This window comes from Artemia franciscana, chromosome 8, assembly GCF_032884065.1.
Source record: "Artemia franciscana chromosome 8, ASM3288406v1, whole genome shotgun sequence".
In the NCBI taxonomy this organism is placed as follows: Eukaryota; Metazoa; Arthropoda; class Branchiopoda; order Anostraca; family Artemiidae; genus Artemia; species Artemia franciscana.
The window spans coordinates 40,818,576-40,841,168 of NC_088870.1; the positions used below are offsets into that span (position 1 = coordinate 40,818,576).

The 22,593-nt window shown below is 35.3% G+C and overlaps 1 protein-coding gene across 2 annotated transcripts in view; it reads right to left on the bottom strand.

The window, feature by feature from the left end:
* Window positions 1-22,593, bottom strand: part of LOC136030431 (protein Aster-B-like) — a 169,362-nt gene that overhangs the window by 138,891 nt on the left and 7,878 nt on the right. For both annotated transcript variants that reach the window (XM_065709410.1, XM_065709408.1), the window contains exon 2: window positions 21,971-22,221. In XM_065709410.1, the coding sequence (XP_065565482.1) occupies window positions 21,971-22,022 (52 nt within the window). In that variant the 5' untranslated portion in view covers window positions 22,023-22,221. The remainder of the gene's footprint in view (window positions 1-21,970; window positions 22,222-22,593) is intronic.

Below are 22,593 nucleotides of genomic sequence, written 5' to 3' on the forward strand. Positions count from 1 at the left end.
AGTCTGAGTTACCTAGTTTTATTTGTAACACAAAGCACGGTGACCTGGAATTCTTCCATTCCTCGAAATTAGTTTTAACAGTTTTGCAAATCTTACTTTATATAATCGGCAGGCGTCTGTAAAACCTAGCCAATCACGTGAGGTTATTTAACAGGCTGATGAGAATAGTTAAAATCACAGTAAGGTGGTTTTCGATCATCACAAGAGAGAAAAGTCTTCACACATGAAGCTTAAAGAAGCGAGTATTTCTCATTATGCATATTTCATAGTCAGTAGGTTTCATTAAAAGGCGGCGAATTTTATACGCAGTTGGGAAGCATACCCTGTTTTGTCTCACTACTGGGGATGGAGTCAGACCTTTCAGAATTTTTTTTGGGGAAGGAGGGGGTAAGAGGATATATCATAGGTTTCATTAAAAGGCGACGAATTTTATACATAGTTGGGAAGCAAACCCTGTTTTGTCTCACTACTGGGGATCGAGCTGAACCTCTCAGAAAGTTTTTTGGCGGGAGGAGGTAAGAGGATATATCATGTTGCACTTGTGGGAAGGGGACAATATATTCCATTCTTCCTCATGAAAGAGTATAAGCTAATGTTATTTTCCTTTTTTGTGCCCGTCATTCGACAGGATATTCGGCTAGTAATAAAACAAAAAATAGCCAAGATCCCCAGAGGAGAACCTGCATTTACGGAAGAATCACTTATATTTACATTTCTGGGGATTCTTTCTAAGAAAAATTACTATAGTGTAAATGTTAAGAGATTACCCAAGTTAATGATATAGTTTTTGAGAAATGATATTGCGCAATAAGTCGTTTCTAGGCCAATAATCTGTTTCTAAATGTATATTTTTTGAAGAGTTTATCAGCAGTTTTCTTAGTTATTTTTGTCAAGTCAGATGAAACAACATAAAAAACTGGGGCGGCATCAGTTGACAACAGAAAAATATGGATGTTATATCCATAGGTGACAAGATTTAAGAAGCATTACAAACCTTCTAGAGAGTCATACACTCCTATACAAAGAAATTATCTTCCGCTAGGGGGTTAAACTTTTGGAGGGGGTGAAAATTGGTAAACGACTCTAAGAACAGACAAATGAAACGAAAATATAGAAAAGCAGAGGGGAATCATAAAATCTGGATGATATTTCTGAGAGAGAAGAGGTTAGGTCTCCAGTGAACGTAAATAGAGCGAACGTAATGAACGTAGAATAAATAAATTGGAAGTCATAAATGAATTTCTTTTCCTAGGAGGGAGAGGACATTTCTTTTTTTTTACAGCTAGATAATCTGATTAGGAAGTGCCCAGAAGTCTGATTAGGAAGTCCCAGAATTCAAGGAAGTTTGAAGTGTCAGGGCGGTGGTCCCAAATCAGCCCCTGCCTTTGATCCTAAATAAATCAGTCTATTTATCACAAATGAAAAAAAAGTGTTAATCCAATTAATGTACGGTAAAGAAAATATTATTTTTACAAAACTTGGACTCATTTATATTAAGAAAACTTTTACCTATTGGTTTATCAGAACAGGTTCTAGTTTAACAGCTCCACCCCCAAGGGCTGTACGTGTAATAAATCCATACGAGTGTGTGTGTGTGGGTAGGGGGGGTAAATATATTTTCCAATATGTAGAGGGACTAATTTATCTTTTTTTTAATCATCTTCAATGAAAATACAAAAGATTTTCCTCTTCAACCGACGAAGAAATAGTGTTAATGCAAGAAGTTGTTCTCTATTCATGTTATACACGAGACTATAAATGAAACATACTCTTGCTGTACGGTCTCAGATCTATTCATGATCCATTATTATCTATCAGATCTATTAAGATTGGCCAATGTTGCAATTGTAAAATGTTTTGTGCACAGTAATTACGCCCTAGAGTAGCAGCGGCAAAAAGACAACGTCAAGTGTGTTTCGGGCCTTAATATCAAAATTTTAGGGTGTCAAAAATTGGTTTTCAACAATCCAATTAAAAATATATCGTTAGTTTGTTATTCGTTGATCTACCCCAACAATAGTTCTAAGAAGTTTTAATTTGGCTAGGGACAATACCAAATGACATTACAAGAGCACTAATAATAATACAAGAGCGCTAAAAAACAATATAAGAGCACTAGTTCCCCAATATTCTCATTTTCTTATATTGTAAAAACGGTTTCTTATACTGCAAAACAGACAGCACAACCCCAGAGAAACAGAGTTTACTTGTAAACAGCGTTGTAAATCAAAACTTTCGTTCTTTTTATTATTGGCTCAAGATTTCCTACTATAGAACCAATCACGCTTTACGCTCGTTTTACTGGCTTAAAATTTCAAAAATAACTCCATTCGTAGATATAACGTTTAAAAATAAAATATGGTTAGCTTACACAAATACGTCACAGAAATAAACCATTGAAATTAAAACCCACTTTTTAAACGAGCGTAGAACAGTGATTTCTCTTTTTCTCATTATTACAACCAAGAACTTTAAATCAAAACGATATTTGTATATTGCACGAAATAAAGCTTAAATAAATTTCATAGCTAAAAGTCAAAGGGCGTAAATACAGTATGCAAGAAGAGAGTTGATCTACTTACAATTTTCTTAATCGTTTCATTTCACCGAAAACTACTGTGAAACTACCAAAATACAACATTAAAAATCCCTTAATTACTAACACTGAAAATTGTTAGTTTATCTTCGATTCTATGACAATTCTGAAAGCGTCGTCAAAACTTAAGAAAACGCAAAAGTAATGAGGAAACCCACATAAAGGTTAGAAACTCTTTTCAAACTCCAAATAGCGAATATTCTTTTTAATATAGGTTTTGTTTTTTATTATAGTGACCATGGCAACTTTTTTCCTGAATTATCTAGTTTCTTCGTAGCAAAATTAAATTTTTCGGAATAGGATGATAATTGATTAATTAAAAACTCTCATATAAAAAGATTTCATAGAATCGTTAAGTTTGTTGTACACACATTGTAGCTGCGGCAAAAAGCCAAATTACCAATTTCATTCTAGGAAAATTTCATTAGAAAATTTACAAATACTTCTTCTGAAAATGTACATGGTAATCCTTATAATTTGTATTGACTCATTCAAAAGGTGGTAATCCACACAGCATGAATCTTACGGAAGTACAGAAAAACTGTAAAATGTATTTTGGGGTGACTATTTGACTAAAAACTTTTTTTTTTTTTTTTTTTTTTTTTTTTTTTTTTTTTTTTTTTTTTTCTTTTTTTTTGTAAAGGAAGATTTCTTAAGCACTCAAGATGTGGTAAAAATAATTTTGTTACCAAAACTCTATTATCTGACTATTACTGTAAACAAAAAGAGGACAATACACATTTTGGAAGAAGGAGAAACTGCTTAAACACTTTTCACATCAGATAGGAGAATATCAATTGAACCAATCCATGCAAATTCCTCTTGTTTCAAGGGGTTGGTTATGAATTAACTTTTAATAAACAATAATGTCACACAACACCTTTTGAATTGTTACAGCCAATTGAATGTAAAAGAGGTGGGAAGTCATCCAAGTTATTTTATTTCAATAAGACAAAATTATCCAGGACTAGCTGTTGGGGTGGCGCTTCGCGCCCCCCAAGCCCCCCCCGCGCGCGCAAGTCGTTACGCGCCATATTAGTTACGCGCCATTGTAGTTGTGTCCCTGTGTCCCACCTGTGAATATAGATAGATATATACATATTTTTAACTACGTAAAACTTGCGAATGTACAACATTCTTGGCTGTCCAATTGTCCGTGCATATAAATAGATTGTCAGGTTTACCGGCTCTTGAACATGCAACACATAATTGTCCATGGGAAAAACAATCCTTGAGCTTTGTTGATGGTGATTGCTATTCGAACATTCCCTGTGTCCCTGTCGTTATTTATATATACCCCTGTGCCCCCCGGCGTCCCCGTTGTTATTGTTTCCCTGTGTCCCGGTCGTCATTTGTGTCCCGGTGTCCCAGTCTGTAATTTCTCTTTGAGTGTCGCGGTCGTCATTTATATTCCCTGTGTCCCGGTGTCCCGGTCGTCATTTTTGTCCCGGTCGTCATTTGTGTTCCGGTGTCCCGGTCTGTCGTCATTTATATTTCCTGTTTCCCGGTGCCTTGTTGATGGTGATTGCTAATCGAACATTCCTTGTGTCCCGATCGCTTTCTCTTTGAGTGTCCCGGTCGTCATTTATATTCCCTATGTCCCGGTCGTCATTTGTGTCCCGATGTCCCGGTGTGTAATTTCGTCAATTAACAAACATAACGTCAGTCGACACACAAACATGACGTCACTCGACACACAGACACACAGACAACTTATTTTTATATATATAGATGTCCCGGTGTCCCGGTCGTCATTTGTGTCCCGATGTCCCGGTGTGTAATTTCGTAAATCAACAAACACGACGTCAGTCGACACACAAACATGACGTTACTCGACACACACACACAGACACACACACACACACACACAGACAACTTATTTTTATATATATATAGATTGTTTTTGATGACTTCACTCGGTAAAAGTAGATCAATATGTAAAATAAATATCACTCAAATTTCCATTGCACCCATACCAAATATTAAACTCGGAAAAGCAATGGTCCCGAATACCAATACAGGATGGGGACCAACACATCTTCTCAAGTATACACCGAAGCGCTTAAGGCGGCTTATAAACGGAAAACGAACAGCGAGAAGTCCCTGGAACCTTCAATATGAAGGGAGACTTTGCGCAATGCTGGGCCTATTCTTTGTCACTACATTGTTTTCAGCACTTGGCGATGCTCTTCTATCAACAAGAGTCGAAATCCTGCAATAGACAGTCTCAAGCCTATTACCTCCTGTGTGCTATATATCCATGCCTACAAAAATTAGGGTACTACGGGGAGCCAACCCATAGTAGATAAATTAGCTAGGAAGAGATTTTTCAGTCTAAAAACTCCCACCAAAACAGACCAAGCCCAGAAGAATTGTCCATTAATCAGAACCCGGGGTTAATGATGTGTCCCTTTTGTGTAATCCTTTTATGAAGTTAAATCGAAAAAACAAGTTTTTCAAATAAAAACAAGGACCTACATTAAAAGTTTAGAATAAACAAAATTTTCCAATATATGAGAAACAATTCAAAAATGCGGAATTTATATCTACTCCCTTATGATTTCTGGAAATATTCCTAGTCTACGCTGTTATCATGAAAGTAAAAAATAACACATGAACCCCAAAATGAGGAGAATTTAATCCGTAGAGGAAGAGGACTGTCCCTTCTTCATCCACACCCCCAACTCAACGTTTCAGATACTTCAAAGTGTGCTCATTGGATCAGAAATTGAGAGTTCTAGTCCATTGTGTGGGGGTGGAATTTTCCGGGGGGATCTGTGGAGGGCTTTTTTCTGCAAGGGGTATTTTCTGCAGGGGGATAACGCCGGTCAACGAAAAGGGACAAGTAAAGATAAAAACAAGAGCTAAGAGCTCATATGGCACTTGTGACGAGGCCAAAAGAGCCAAGTGCCAAGAGCTCATATGGTATGAGCTCTAACAAAATTCTAAGAATCAACAGATTGATTTAAAAGGAAAATCAGAGGCTTAATGCCGGTCGGGATTTAAAATAAGAGCTCTGAGTCACGATGTTTTTCTAAATATCAAAATTCAGTAAGATCCGATCACCCACTCATAAGAGAGAGAGAGAGAGAGAGAGAGAGAGAGAGAGAGAGAGAGAGAGAGAGAGAGAGAGAGAGAGAGAGAGAGAGAGAGAGAGAGAGAGAGAGAGAGAGAGAGAGAGAGAGAGAGAGAGAGAGAGAGAGAGGGAGGTTCATTATTAAATACAAGACTTTAGAAAATACAGTTCAAAATTGAATCACAATACACTTATTCCCCCTCGAAAGGCCCCATTGCCAGGGATACAAGGGGGATAAATACCTCATTTTTTCTAATTTTTCCCCTCCCTTTAGCCACCCAGGAGGTTGAATGAGGGAAAACGACTTTATCAAGTCAATTTGTGCAGCTCCCTGACACGCCTACTAATTTTCATCGTCCTAGCATGTCCAGAAGCACCAACCTCGCCAAAGCACTAAACCCACCCCGTAATTACTCCAAAGGGAGCGAATCCAGTATGGTTACGTCAATCACGTATCTACGACATTTGCTTATTCTACCCACCAAGCTTCATCCCGATTCCTCCACTCTAAGCGTTTTCCAAGATTTCTGATTTCTCCCTCCAACTATCCCCAATGTCAACAGATCTGGTCGGGATGTGAAATAAGAGCTCTGAGACATGAGTTCCTTCTAAATATCAAATTTCATTAAGATCCGGTCACCCGTCTTTGAGTTAAAAATACCTCAATTTTTCAAATTTTTCCAAATTAACACCCCCCAGCTCCTCCAAAGAGAATGGATCCGTTCCAATTATGTCAATCACGTATCTAGAACTTGTGCTTGTTCTTCCCATCAAGTTTCGTTCCGATCTCGCCACTCTAAGCGTTTTCCAAGATTTCTGTTTCCTCCAACCCCCCATGTCTCCGGATCCAATTCGAGTCGAAAATGGAGCATCTGAGACATAAGATCCTTCTATATATCAAGTTTCATTAAGATCCGATGACCTATTCGTAAGATAAAGATACCCCAATTTTCACGTTTTCCGAGTTCTACTTGTTGAGGATTCATCAAAGCTTAACGAGCTTGTCTAAACAAATCTGAACTCGGTCATGAAATGTCTTTTTGAGTTTGCTGCATTTGCATCGGGCTTGTTGACGGACTTCAATGTAGCTTTTCAGGCTGACAAGTCACCTTTTTATCGCCTTAAACAAGAGACTAACTCTCTGATCAAAGAGTTGTCTCTGAACTTCCTGCAGAAGGACTATGTGAAATCAACTGGTGCTTTTGAAATCGATGTGAACAATCGGGAGTTTTACCTTCCTCCCGACAGCGTTTACTTGGGTCCAAACAGACACGACTCTCTCGACATTAAGGTCAGATACCGCCGTCCTTCGTGACTCAATCGAAAAAGTTCTCGGAGCTACACAGGCGTTCTATATCAAAGCAGTACAGAAGATACAGAAAAGGTTCCGTTTCGAAGACGACATTTACAAATATGCTGAAATGGTTGACCCAGTGTCAGGCCAGTCACTTCAGCCTGCCTCTCTGCTACCTTTTGTTAGGGAGTATGGAAAGGTCCCATTGGATGGAGCCAAAATTGAGCAGGAATAGAGGAGGCAGAGCCTCATCGATATTGAAAACGTCGAAACAATGGATGCCATGACCTACTAGCGTTTGGTATTGGCGAAAAAAAATGCTGCCGGAACAGAATTGTGCCCTAACCTGAAACCGGCAGTATTATTTATTTTCAAACTTCCATTTTCAAATGTCACTGTCGAGAGGTTTTTAAGCGCTGTAAAAGTAATAAAACTGACCATCAGAATAAGCTGAAAACAGAAACCTTGCAGAGGATTCTAAAAACTAAATACACAATGAAAAGGGCTCAAGAAAGTGCGGAATGTGAAGATGATCAGTTACTTCACCACATGAGAATGGTGAAAGCTTCAGCCACCATACAAAAAAATTGTGAAGACACATCAGAGGAAGATAAAGTCTGAATACGTTTTACAAATTACGAGTGTACAGTGTTAAACATCTTATACTACAATCAATATTGCAGCATTACATTTTCTTTTCTACTAGCTTGATACTATTTGAAGTATATTTGAAGCTATTTGTATTTAGATGATGGTTAAGCATTTCAAACGACATGACAAGACATTCTATTAAGGTACTGATAGCTAGTCTTCAATCTAAGAAGCCAAAATATTCTACCTTTCACTGGTACTGGTAAAATGAGATAGGGAGAAGTAGTTTAGGGAATAATTGGAAAATGTAAGATTTTTAGAGATTTCAGAACTGAAGATGGGGGTTTCTAGGGATTTTCAGTTCTTTAATAATGATTAAAAAAAAGTGGAAACACTGACACAGGTTGCCTTTTCTACAGAAAATCTGTCTGTGAACAATGAATAATCTAATAAATAAGAGCCATTGAATCTGGAGGCGTGATGTTAACTCTCGAGGCACATATTCCTTTGGCTATTTCTGAACAAAAAAAAATATCTTAAAATTTTGACGCAATGCCATGGGAATAACGACGTACTGGGTAGCAGAGAAAGGCACCGGAGGATCCGAAATTACTTTCGGACCTATAAAGGAGACTAGAACTTTCAATTTCCAATTGAATGAGCTCCCTCACAAGTTCCTACGAAAACACTCCATACTAAGTGTCCGGAGAACAATTTGTTTAGCCTTTTTCTAGCTCTTCAACGGGCCCTGCTTCGGAGAAAAATAATAGTTTTCTTTTTCTTTTTCCTTCTGCATTGGAGTCCCGTTACAAAGATAGCTTGAAAATAACCTATAAGCTTCAAACTGACGAGGAAAAAAGTGTTGAGACCTTTTTAAGCCCCATTTTGGAAAGGGGCTTATCCCAAAACATAAAACTAAATTATACTTGGACCAAGGATCTACGACTATAAGCTTCAAACACATCAGAGACGAATACTCTGTTGGCTCCTTATAGTATTTCCACCCAGCCCCCCCCCCGACCCCAAACACAACAAAATTTTTGGTATTTCTTCCCTGTGAATAAACACTGAAATTCAAGTCAATTGCACCCCAACATCAAACAAGTCACTTTTTCCGTTACCAACCCTATGTTTAAACAATTGGTAAGTTGCATTATTTACTGCCCTTGATCCAGAGGTTATGGAGTCATGCCATCTCCAAAGGTATATTTGTTAAGACCTCTTGGCACTGTTGATCAAAATGGCTCTCTTAAAATTTTAGTCAGATGTTTTAGAGGTCACTAAGGTGCGCGTGGCGAAAAAGGGCACGGGACGGGAGCTGACTACCCTCCAATCACTTTCGATTCTTAAAAACAACACTTAAACCTTTAATTTCCAATCAATCAAGCCTCTTCCGAATGTTCCACACGAAATGGTAGGGGAAAAGAAATAAATAAATAGTACATTACAGTTACATTACTCTTTACTACGGCCAATGCAAGAACGTTAGCTCAGATCTCAGCAACAACAACAAAAATGTTGCTTAGTCTAATTTGATGATATTACTTCATCTTTTCAAAAAAGTATTAATCAAAAATTAGGATACACTTCTATAACTAACAAATCATTGCAGCATCATATCACTTTAGGGCAACATAGCCACGCAAGCACCTTCTCTCCAATCAACATAAAGCTTCCAATGAAGCTTCAATTTCCTTTAGATCCTTTCTTAAGATCCCTTCCATCTTCTACCAAGGATATTCTGCTTTTAATGTGGCTCCAGATGGATCGCCAAAAATCTCATTTCAGGCAATCTAACGGTTCTATGTCAATTTTAAATTATTGGTCAGCCTGCCTGAGACTCTTGATTGGCGTGCCTTTCTAAAAGCTAACAAACAAGTATTGGTCCAATAAGAGACTCATACTTACTCCCACCGTTTATCCGTGCCATTTAACTGAACACTTGAAAAACTATAGGCTCTATGATTATCCCTTCTCCACCTGGGACACAACCTTGTCATTTCAACCTTTTTATGGCACTTCGTATTTACCAAGTGACATACAGCGATTGCAATTTCTGTCCGTCTGTCTGTCTGTCGGTCCCAGTTTTGCTAGTTCGGGCACTTCCAGATAAGTTAGGACGATGAAAGTTGGCAGGCGTATTAGGGTTTCTCTGATCCTTACCTTTGGATCGATGAGGCATCGTCCTAGCTCTATCAGCATTTTTCTTCTGGTTAAGTCATTTTCTTGGGGTCTTGAGTAGCTCAGAATTACGTTGGCATTGACTCAAGCAATGTCTATGATCGCAAGCCACACCGCCATGGACCCTCTTCTCGTGCGGTTGCTAGTCATGTAATTAGAACACCTTTGGTCTAGAGAGTCTACTTTATTTTTGTTGAGTTATAAGTCATAATTATCTCTCGTTTACTACTCTCGTGATCAATATCTAATGAAAAGTCCATTGATGAAGCCAGAATTACTGCTTTGTTTTTCTTTGGAACAAACGACACCAGAGCCAGATGGTCTCTAAGCCCGGAGATGGACGAGTTGGGTTCCCTTGTATGACTAGCGAGGAAATGGGTGAAATTTCTCTTTTTTTCTTTCTAAATGTGCCTACGTAGGTAATTCCCAAGGGTCTGAGCGTTTCTATAAGCTCTACAGACGCGAACCAGTTTTGGCTGTGATGTTGCGTTTCGAACCTTTCAAGTGATCGACAAGGGTTATAAGAGTTCACGTTAGAACTAAAGCATTCTGTATTTCAACCATAGGTGTTTCCTTTCCATCATAGATAAAGGCATTCGACAGATAGAATGTCTTCAAGACCGCTAGGCACTGAATTTTTATTCCATACTTTGTTCGGTTTTGAGGGTATGTTCATTATAAATCTGCACCGTCCTCTAAATGCAACTAGCATAACATCAATCGTTAAGTACTTGCCTGGTGAGTAATATGCTTTGCCGTATGTGGCGAAGAGGTCAAAATCTCTTTGATGGGAGCTAGAGGTCCACTTCTTTTGTGGCGGGTGTGACTATTATTCAACTGACAGCAGTTTTCCAAAATACTGGAATCGCATCAGGCTCATTTTAGCGCTGAAAATGTCCGGCACAGCTCCATCAGCTGCAAAGAGCCCTTTGCAATCCTCACTGCATGACTTGAATTCTCCAAGGAGATACAGAAGGGCTAAAAATGCTTGCATCTCTGTGACGTCAACTTGGTATAAATATTTACATCTTCAGACTCATTATGACTCCCAAGTATTGGGGAGAGATCCATGTGTTACAAATAAAAAATGGCTAAGATCACAGTAGAGACTGTGAAATCAAAAAACTCTTTGTTGCGCTTTGATGTGTTTGGATACATAGCAATTTATTTACCGATTTTTTTGTAAATCACCAAGACCAATTTTACTATTTTAAGATAAATGCAATTCGGATAAACTTTTACAGGGGAACTCATTAGGATTTAGGTCCTTTGTTTATTTTTCAGCTTTTATTTTCCTTTTGTTATGATATTCTGTTCAAGGCTTACAAAAAGAAGAATGTTTATTCCAATAATGATACTTTTTATCCTATATCAATCAAACTTTCGTCATTTTTTTTCTTAAACTAAAACAAAAATCTCTTAGTTTCCCTATTTTATCCAAATTGGGAAACTACCGAATTTTGCCACGAACCTGTCATAAAGATGCTTAGGCCAAATTAAAATAGTTACAGCCAAGTCAACCAAGTCACACCAAGTTTAGGTTATAATAAAAAAAAAAGAAGGTTCATTATCCAGCACTTGCTTATCAAAAAGTATGCTTTAATTCCATTGGTTTTCAAGAGTCAATTAGCCTGCAATATTCCTCATTTCTGAAAGACAACAACTTGGTCTCTTTCAAAATATGCCTATGCATTAAATTCCGAAAGGATCTAGCCTGGCATTATTTTAAATAACTTAGATCTTCACTATATCAAACGTTTTTACTATAAAACCTAGTCTCGAACTATATACTTTCAAAACGTCCAAAATTCATTCTTTTTGCTAATATTTTTACCTAAGACACTCAAATCATCTGCACAAGTTTAGGGAAATTTTTACCTATCCATTTGAATCCATATCCACTCTTAGCCTTTGCTGTGTTCCTCAGGACAAAGATTATCAAACTAATCTTCATACATTAGATAAATGAATGTAAGATACAAAACTACTCATTTCCTGATTCAACACCAAACCAACCTAAACCTCAGGACTACTAACTACTAACACCTTCAGGGAAATTAAAGGCTTGTAAATGACAGACCATGTTAAAATTAGCTTACTAAAATTCATTTTTAGTAAGTGAATTACTTTTGTTGTTTTGCTACTTTTGCTAAAGGAATCATAAAAGTTACACTTCTAGAGCTACATGATGATGTATTTTTTCGCTTATTTTCTGCTGTTTTTTTTTACACAAATTTCTTATTTCTAACCTTGGCACCCGCAAGCGTAAGAATCTGGCATAAAAATTGAAGATTTTTTCCTTAAAAATGGAATTTCCCATTTTTCCTAACTATTTAAGTCATGTAGGATTGTGTAAGTTTCCACTTCACCAACTTAAAGAATTAGATTGCATCTTTAATTTCCTTGATACTTTAAGTACTTGCTTTTTAAGTGCTCGCATTAAGTCTTTGATTTAGTAAGAATACAAACAACGGGTAAAACAATAAATAATTTTTTTAAACAGTAATAGTTGCTCAAACCTCAAATGAATATTTTGACCCTAAATATCTTCAGCAAAACGCACTTGCAAAATACTTGCAGTAAAATACAATCTTTAAAACAAAAATTTTAAATGTTACCTGTTGTTTGTGTTTATGATGGAAGACAGTGTGGTCTTCACCGCTATTTAGATTTAGTAAGACATGCTTAGGATTCTGTAAGAATACTAATCTGTTAAAACACTTAGTATTCTGTTTTGCTTATCTCTGTTTAATACTACCATCATTATTTTTTTGAAGTTACTCACCATTGGCTAGTTCACCCAGGTTTATATTGCGGTACCATCTATTCATTTAATAAAAGTATGTATACATTTTAATTTTAAATAAAACAGTAATTTATCACGATTAGTATTGATTATACAAATTTGAGGAACTTACAACCACCTCAGCTTGAATTCTAAACCCTGATGATACCTCTTTCCAAAGAAAAGGACGTACCAAAAAAATTCTCTTTCAAAGATCTATAAAAGACTAAACGTCTCTAAGGATACAGCTGAGAACCTGGCATGTCTAATAGAGTCAAACTAGGCTACTAGCGCAATGCCTCATCACAAATAGAAATGAAGCCGAATAATAGTTTTAACGACCAACCAAAAGGTAGGTAAAAATCGATTTCCTCTTTTTAGATGAATAAAAAAAAAACTTTTATATTTATGCAGTTGAAAGGTCCCGAGCAAAATTGTTTCAGTTTAGCAAGATTGATGCTCTCGTTCACGTCTAACGAATTGAAGGATGCAAAGTTAGAAAAAAAATTGTACGTCTATATTTTTTAACTTGTACCTAAGTCAACAGTTCCGATGGGAAGAAACAAGACTTTGGCCTGATAAAATGTAACTGGATTACTTTATTTTACACGGCGGGAGGGAGGGGGATTTACTAGCATTAGTTGAAAAACCGTAAAAAAGTAGATAAAAAAAATCCGCTTCAAGTAAGCAAGTGTTTTGGGTGCTTTAGTAAAGCGTTAGTTGTCTCATAAAAACATAGGGAAATATTATCAGTTGGTATATTTGCACTAGTTTTACTAATATATGTTAGATAGACTGTTAAGCAATAATTTTTGTTCGTTTTAAGGTTTAACTTCGCTCTTGAGTTCCCTCAGAAAAAATTTCTTCTTTTTGATTAATTGAAGAATTTTTCCCCACCTCATATTCTCACCCGCCCTGGATATCATCGAAAATGCAAAACAAAATTCTGTTCTTTACTCTTTGGTGTCTACTGGGGACAGGTATAAGAAATATTTCATACTCTCTTTTGTCGAGTGGTACAATACATACAGATAGTGGGAAATACTATGTTGTGTCTAAAATTTTTATTATACTTTTCTTTATTTTATTTTTATTACACTTTGTGCCCGTGGTAATAAATTTTTGTAGTTAAACTATTTTGCCTGAATATTAAGATTTTACAGTATGACATAATTTTATGTAGCTAAAAATTGTGTTGTTTTAAATTTTTATTTTTATTTAACGAGAACGTAAATTCGGCCATTGGAGCTTATGAGCAGTCGCTTAGAAATTAACTATTCATTCATTCATTCCTAACTGGTTCAGAGACCTTACATGAACATATTAAACCAAAAACAAACATAATTAAATTATTTTGCCTGAATATTAAGATTGTACAGTATGACATAATTTTATGTAGCTAAAAATTGTGTTGTTTTAAATTTTTATTTTTATTTAACGAGAACGTAAATTCGGCCATTGGAGCTTATGAGCAGTCGCTTAGAAATTAACTATTCATTCATTCATTCCTAACTGGTTCAGAGACCTTACATGAATATTATAACCAAAAACAAACATAATTAAATTATTTTGCCTGAATATTAAGATTGTACAGTATGGCATAATTTTATGTAGCTAAAAATCGTGTTGTTTTAAATTTTTATTTTTATTTAACGAGAACGTAAATTCGGCCATTGGAGCTTATGAGCAGTCGCTTAGAAATTAACTATTCATTCATTCATTCTTAACTGGTTCATAGACCTTACATGAACATATTAAACCAAAAACAAACATAATTAAATTATTTTGCCTGAATATTAAGATTGTACAGTATGGCATAATTTTATGTCGCTAAGAATCGTGTTGTATTAAATTGTTATTTTTATTTAACGAGAACGTAAATTCAGCCATTGGAGTTTATGAGCAGTCGGTTAGAAATTAACTATTCATTCATTCATTCCTAACTGGTTCATAGACCTTACATGAACATATTAAACCAAAAACAAACATAATTAAATTATTTTGCCTGAATATTAAGATTGTACAGAATGGCATAATTTTATGTCGCTAAGAATCGTGTTGTTTTAAATTGTTATTTTTATTTAACGAGAACGTAAATTCAGCCATTGGAGTTTATGAGCAGTCGCTTAGAATTTAATTATTCATTCATTCATTCCTAACTGGTTCATAGACCTTACATGAACATATTAAACCAAAAACAAACATAATTAAATTATTTTGCCTGAACATTAAGATTGTACAGTATGGCATAATTTTATGTCGCTAATAATCGTGTTGTTTTAAATTGTTATTTTTATTTAACGAGAACGTAAATTCAGCCATTGGAGTTTATGAGCAGTCGCTTAGAATATAACTATTCATTCATTCATTCCTAACTGGTTCATAGACCTCACATGAACATATTAAACCAAAAACAAACATAATTAAATTATTTTGCCTGAATGTTAAGATTGTACAGTATGGCATAATTTTATGTCGCTAACAATCGTGTTGTTTTAAATTATTATTTTCATTTAACGAGAACGTAAATTCAGCCATTGGAGTTTATGAGCAGTCGCTTAGAAATTAACTATTCATTCGTTCATTCCTAACTGGTTCATAGACCTTACATGAACATATTAAACCAAAAACAAACATAATTAAATTATTTTGCCTGAATATTAAGATTGTACAGTATGGCATAATTTTATGTCGCTAAGAATCGTGTTGTTTTAAATTGTTATTTTTATTTAACGAGAACGTAAATTCAGCCATTGGAGTTTATGAGCAGTCGCTTAGAAATTAACTATTCATTCATTCATTCCTAACTGGTTCATAGACCTTACATGAACATATTAAACCAAAAACAAACATAAATAAATTGTTTTGCCTGAATATTAAGATTGTACAGTATGGCATAATTTTATGTCACTAAGAATCATGTTGTTTTAAATTGTTATTTTTATTTAACGAGAACGTAAATTCAGCCATTGGAGTTTATGAGCAGTCGCTTAGAAATTAACTATTCATTCATTCATTCCTAACTGGTTCATAGACCTTACATGAACATATTAAACCAAAAACAAACATAAATAAATTATTTTGCCTGAATATTAAGATTGTACAGTATGGCATAATTTTATGTCGCTAAGAATCGTGTTGATTTAAATTGTTATTTTTATTTAACGCGAACGTAAATTCAGCCATTGGAGTTTATGAGCAGTCGCTTAGAAATTAACTATTCATTCACTCATTCTTAACTGGTTCACAGACCTTACATGAACATATTAAACCAAAAACTAACGGAAACTAAAATGAATAATCGATCAGACTTAAAAATATAATTAAACCATATGAACAGATGAAATTTAATAAAAAAAGAAATGAAAATAAAAAAGGGTTGGGAATCAACCCCCTCAAAATCCCCAAAAGGCAGAGAGTCACTCGTTGTTTTTGTCCAAAGAGTGTATCCGTGAGTCTGAACAATTCGTTTAAACAGGCTGAAGACCGGAAACCCAGTAAAATAGGAAGTCGCCCTTTTAGAATCCGGCGACTTTGGATAATTGACTAAATTGAATCTAGTCGGTTTGAAAATTGCCGGCAGACAGAAAGGACTGAATCCAACCTACTTAAATTTTATAAAAGAAAACAATAAAATGTAAAAAAAAAATCTAAAACTATTTGCACAAATCGTACTTTCAAACCTTAGAATAAAAAACAATTAAATTAATTTTTAAGCAAATTAAGTTCGTGCTGGGAATTCCCAATTTTTGGTATTATTAGATATAGGATGAGAGAAGAACCGTAGCACATAAAGTTCAAACTCTTGTGCTGAGAGAGGGTTAAATTCTTAAAAGCAAACAACGGCAATGAAGGGAGGGGGGAATTAATGCCATGTTTTTCTTCTCACTTAATTGGACTATCTGTCTTGGCTTTTTCTACAATTAACCATGTTTTGACTTGCCCACAACTATTTCATTTTTAATTCAAATGTACAGTATGTACAGTATGACATACTGTACAGTATGGATCTTGAATAAGAAAATTCTTAAAAGTAAAAAATGTAATTGAATCATACAAAAAATTAACAAAATAACGGGAGTAGCCGTAAAAACATTGACATGTTTGGAAAGGATCCAGATTCGATATGGACCGTTTGGAGTGGGTCAGCAGATAATTCTTACTTTCTGGATACTCATAGAGCCCATCATCTAAAAATACTCTGGCAGAATCCCTTCAAAAGTTTGCTACCACAAGATTCTTTCAGGTTCAGCTATTTTTGCTCCTGCTTCAGCATGGCTGAAGCTACCTTTTCCAAGTGTTAGAGGGCATCCTTCACCTGAACATCGGCATGCTGCATTTGAAAAAATAAACACTTAAAATTCTAATATAGCTCCAAGGAAAACCAAACTATCCCCGCACTAAGATCCATCTGCTAGTGCCCAAACTATAATTCGTAAGTTGTCCAAGTTTTATCGAATTCCTCAAAGGGCCACATAATCAGTGCAATACATGGTTCCAAAGCAGGGACAATATTTGGATTAGAGATAGGGGTTTCATAACATAAGCACAATGGAAGGAGATTTTTTTTGAAAATCAGGTAAAATTGGGCTTTATTATGTTTTAACCTGCATTCTAGAAAGATGTTGGATTCGTCATCCCCTTCATCCAGATCAAAGTTGAGTCACTCTGTTCTCAGGACATCTTTTCATCAGCCTGAAGCATTATAATCCAAGCAGGAATCAATCGGAGTCGAAATTATAAAAGACTCCTTCAGACACGTGTTCTACGAATAGACACAGTCTCATCAGTAGTAATGGTTTGTTCAGATGATAGGGGATTTTTTTGGAAAACTAGCGTTCTTAATTGTACTACAGGGTGCCGCTAAGGGAGCTCCTTCTCCTCTGAACGAGCCGTAAACATTATGTCTATCACGCACCACATCTAGTTTACCAAGCGCAATATATTCCAACACTTGTCGCGGTACATTATGCCCATAATTCCATCCTACTACCATAACAATTTTAATTTATAATACAAAAGAGGCACCGTATGTTTTGGCGAGCTCCTTGAACTTTTCCTTTTATACCAGTAAATGTCCCTAAAGTTTCGAACCAGACAAAACAGGTATTCTCTGTAACCACCATCTATTGCAACCAGCGCTGCCATTAATTGTGTTCGAGTGGCAATCCTGATTGCCACTATACTTGTTAGGTACCAGTGGTTGTTTACCTGTTCACGCCTTACAATGCCTTTTCTATATATGAGTAGATCTCAAGGTCGTATTCAGGAGGAGTTAGGCAGGCTTGACCCCCCCCCCTCAGGAAGCGTTTGTCTGACTCGTAGGAACGTAATAAAATGCATAAGAACACATTATTGACACGTTTTTTCCAATTTTTGTCTTCCCCCCAACCGGAACCAAAATCTTGGATAAAGCCCTGTTAGGCCTACTTTATATTTTGTGAATGTACATTTTATTAATACTTATCAATACTATGAAGAAAGGATCAACAGTAACGGTTCTAATGTATTCCTGAGCCTTTCCTACTCTGTCCCATTTCAAAGAAAAATTAGGCGTTATGATCTTCATATTTCCAGAATGAAAACATGAATAACATAAATTATATATGTGACACCTTGACCACATACCTAACATATTTTTTTTTTGTCAAATCTTGACAATCACTGTCTATTATAACACAGCCAGATTTTAGTTCTTGCTACAAAAGGCTAAGATAAAACACTGAAAAAAGACCTGTTTCATTCTTTCACTACTACATGTGGTGTTGTTTTTAAATTGCATGTTTTTGCGACCCGTTTGTCGACTTCCATGTTTTTTTTCCAAGAAACACCAGTGGACTACTTTTACTAAAAATAGAATAAATTTTTTTAGGCAAAAAATTGGCAAAAGCATCCTTTGATTCATTTGAAACTCCTAGCAATGAATCTTTGATATCACTTTTATTTTAATAATCATTTTTCACTAATGAGTTTTGAACTACGTACTCAATTAAGCATTTCCCAAGCACTTGGGTTTTATACTTTAACAGTGCTTTGAGTGCAAATACTTGTAGCGCTTCACAACATTACTCATTGGAAAATTTCTATTTTTTACGTTTACATTGCTGATGATTTATTTTCTTGCTTTTCTACAGAGATAAGGGCTTGATTTTGAACCGTCAGTGGATTAAGAGCAGCAACTGATTTTTTTGTCATTTTAGTATATTCCAAAAAAAGTGTTTACCTTCACTAGAATAATAAATAAAATAATTATGATAAATATATAATAATAATAATATATAATAACAAATAGAATAATAATAAAATAAATGCATAATATCGAAAGCTAGTTCATAAAATATCGCTAATCCCTCCGTGAAACAAGACTTAATTTGCACTAATTTTTGTTTACCATTTTTTTTCGGGAACTTCCAAAGATACTCAGCGCATTTCCTTTCAAAATACCATACAGCACAGGAAATCTTTGGAAACCTCAATATGGTAATATTTACTTAGTGATTTTCTTTTTTATGAATTAACCAGAGAAGCTCTGTAGTATACTTTACAACTTATGCAATGTGAACAAAACTAAATATTCTTTCTGGTTTGTCAATATTTACTGAAACTGATGAGAATGAAGGAGAAAGTAGAACCAAAGAATTTAAAGCCACTTGAGATTTCAAAAATATGATACAGGTTCAACTTTTCTACTTTTTCATTAATAAATAGACGAAAACTTTTTGCCTTGCTCTTCACTATGATTAGATTACCAGACTTCTTTTAATTACTTGTTACTTTGTTGGCATTGAGTATCACCGTAACGCAGCCAAAACGTAGATACTGAAAGGGAGTCCGCAAGGTCATTTGGTGTAGACGAGATGCAGTAGAAAAGTAATGACAGATTTTTTTCCTAACGAAAATTTTATTGAATTCTAAACATCAATGTTATGCCCTTGAAGAGACGTCGTTCCTACTGTTCGTAGCAACGGCTCCAACCGTTTTGGTCTTCAGCATGTCTGTCACAGCCTATTGGACGGTTTCTGAAGTCCCGAAATGACGGTCAATCATTTTTGTCACTCAAAAACTTTTTGTCTTTTGAATGAACTATTTCCCGACATTCTAGGGCGATATTCTATACGGTCACCCTGGGAAATCAAACAAAAAGCAATAAACACGCATCTATGTTCATTCTTCTGGCAGAAAATACGAAATTCCATATTTTAGAAGATGAGAGCTTGAAACATCTACGATGTGGTTCCCTGATATGTTGATTCTGATGGTGCGATTTTCAGTAAGATTCCTTAACTTTTTGGGGATAGTTCCCACCTTTTCCCAAATTTAGGCAAATTTTCTCAAGCTCATAGCTTATGATATGTAACATTAAACTTATATGTAACCTTAAACTTAAACTTTGTATATTTGGGATCAACATAAGAAGTCGAATCTTTTGATCTATCTCTTGATATCAAAATTATGTTGTTTTTTTTTTTAATTTTGTGAAACATCTGGGTTTTTCGGCAAAAATTTTCCTGGTGTTCACCACCAGATCAGCGCCAACTTAAATTTAAATACAATTAAAAGTCTAAATTGATTGTCTGATGCTGTCTTAGCACCCTTTTGGGAGAAATTATCACCAAGCACTGAAAACGAGATTCCATTGACAAATTATACTATTATTTTTGAAAGCAGAATTGAGGATTTGGCAGCTGGAGCCAAGTACATGCATGTATTGTGCATGTACAGTCGTGTATTTTCTACTCGCTTAAAATTTTCAGTTTTTCCTTTATCATACATGGGGGAAGTGACTCAACATTTATTTCGGAGATTACTAAAGTATTGGCTTTTCTTTTGAGAAAACCGAAATACCAAAACCAATATCTAAGGGAAAATAACATTTACACTTACTTTAGACCCAGAAAAAACTATCAGTTCCCAAATCTATCAAGGTAAAGACCCTATCCCAATAGGTAAAAACTCTGGTGTCTATAAAATTCCTTGCTCTTGTGGTCTTTGGTACATCGGAAGAACTGATCAATGACTGAAGGATAGATTAACTCAGCATTCTACCTCAATTAATAACACTCTTAAAAAGCACAAAAAAAACAGAAAATTTTTACTCTGCCCTTGCAGAACACATATTTAATAACCCAGACCATACTGTTTTATTTAACCAAGCTAACCTAATTTCGAATGACAGAGGTATTGTCCAGCACTACAGAGAAGCTGTTGAAATTTATTAATACCAACATTTAGGTCTAGCTTTGAAAAGAGATTCAGGTGATTTAAGAATAAATTAGTCATATTTCGATTTTCTCAAAAGAGAAGCCGATACTTTAGTAATCTCTGGAATAAACCTTGAACCACTTCCCCAGTCACATAATCAAACACACCATCAACCCCTTAGGTCTCAAAGGATATCCGCAAGAAATGCAATGGTTGAAATCAGAAATCGGGTAACCTAGTTCTCCAATTTATTTAATTGCTGGTTTCGTTTGTTTGAGTCAATGAATTTTTTCTTTTATTTTCTAAGTTGTTCGTTAGTATCCGCTGATGGTAGTTCACATTTGTTTGGATTTTCTGCAAATCGCGGACATTGGCGAATGCCTCACTTTATTGTTATTAGGTATTTGATTTTAATTCTTGTAATTCTTTATTTAATTTTATTTATCCTTAATTTTTTGGTTGTTTTTTCATTGGTTTTTAACTGGTTTTGTTGTACTTTCCGCGTTTGTTTTTTGTTTTTTTTCTTCAGCATTTTCCCTGTTTATATTATTTTGTTCCCATTGAAGAAGAGAGGCGGTTGCTCTCTCGAAATATTCGCTTTCTGTGTTTTCTGCAGTATTTTTGTTTGGCCTTTAGAAATACCATTTTTGATCTTTTTCTTTCTCTAAGTTATGGTAGGCCAATGTAGTTTCAGAAATTACCATAGGATTTAGTGCTGGAAGTTTCATTTGCATAATTCAGCAAATATCCAATATGGCAAAGGGCTTCTCCACTAGAACTTACCTTTGTTTCAAATCAATGGCACATCAAATCATACACTTCAACTAACTGTTTGCAAATGACTTTTGAAGGCTGACACTTACAGTTCTGTCCACCTACAAAAACTTAATGCCAACAATTGCTAAAATAGATGCCCATCTTAAACTTCTACAAGGAAAAATAGCAATGTTCTGAAGGATTTATGCAAGAAGTAAAAAACAGCACCATATTCCAGCACTGGCAGTTGACAAACCAACAGATTAATGTATAAATAATCAATAGTGTCAATAACACTTGCATAAGGGCAGGGGCAATGTAATAAAAGGTTATCCTCAAGATTGTGATCCTCCCCATTGAAAAGAATTCACCATCATAACTACTGTTTACATGATCAATATAATAAATAACAATGATTGCAGAAGCAGAGCTTCGTCTTTTCTATTACAACCCTCAAAAAAAGACCGTTCTATTGACTCTTAGTCTTACCTTCCACGACCATTTCTTCTCCAGGAATCATTTCTCTTGCTACTTTGTTCATCAGCACTTAAAGTTTGTGCATCCACAAATTCTTCAACTATTTCGTCCTTGATATCAGCACTTACACGTTCTTCAAGCTCAAAACCTGAACTGTTTTTCAAGTCTATATTAGATTCAGCAAGGGCCATTCTTAACAATCAATAATAGAGTATTGGCATTTTTATGACTTTCCTAAATATAGGAATGAAGGGGGAAGGTTTCTAGAAAAGAAAAAGTTTACAAATAGACAAATCTACAAAAATGGTAAACTACAAATAATATATTTGTGATAGCGAAAAGAACTATCCATATTAATTTAATTCAAACATATTGGCACATTCTGAGGAATGACACCTAGAGCAGAGCATACCCTAACTCCTTCAGCACAAAGGAGCTCCCTCCTACAAAAGGTAAAACATGTTCAAAATTTTGGAAAAATTAAACCAATTTGAAAGAGTGCGTAAAAAAAACCTGTAAACACTGTTGCTCTAAAAGGTGAATGTCCATATCCTACAGCAAGTAATGAAGATATGGTAGTAATTATATTTAGAACTGTAACAATGACAAAATGTTAGCAGAGATATCAGTTTTTG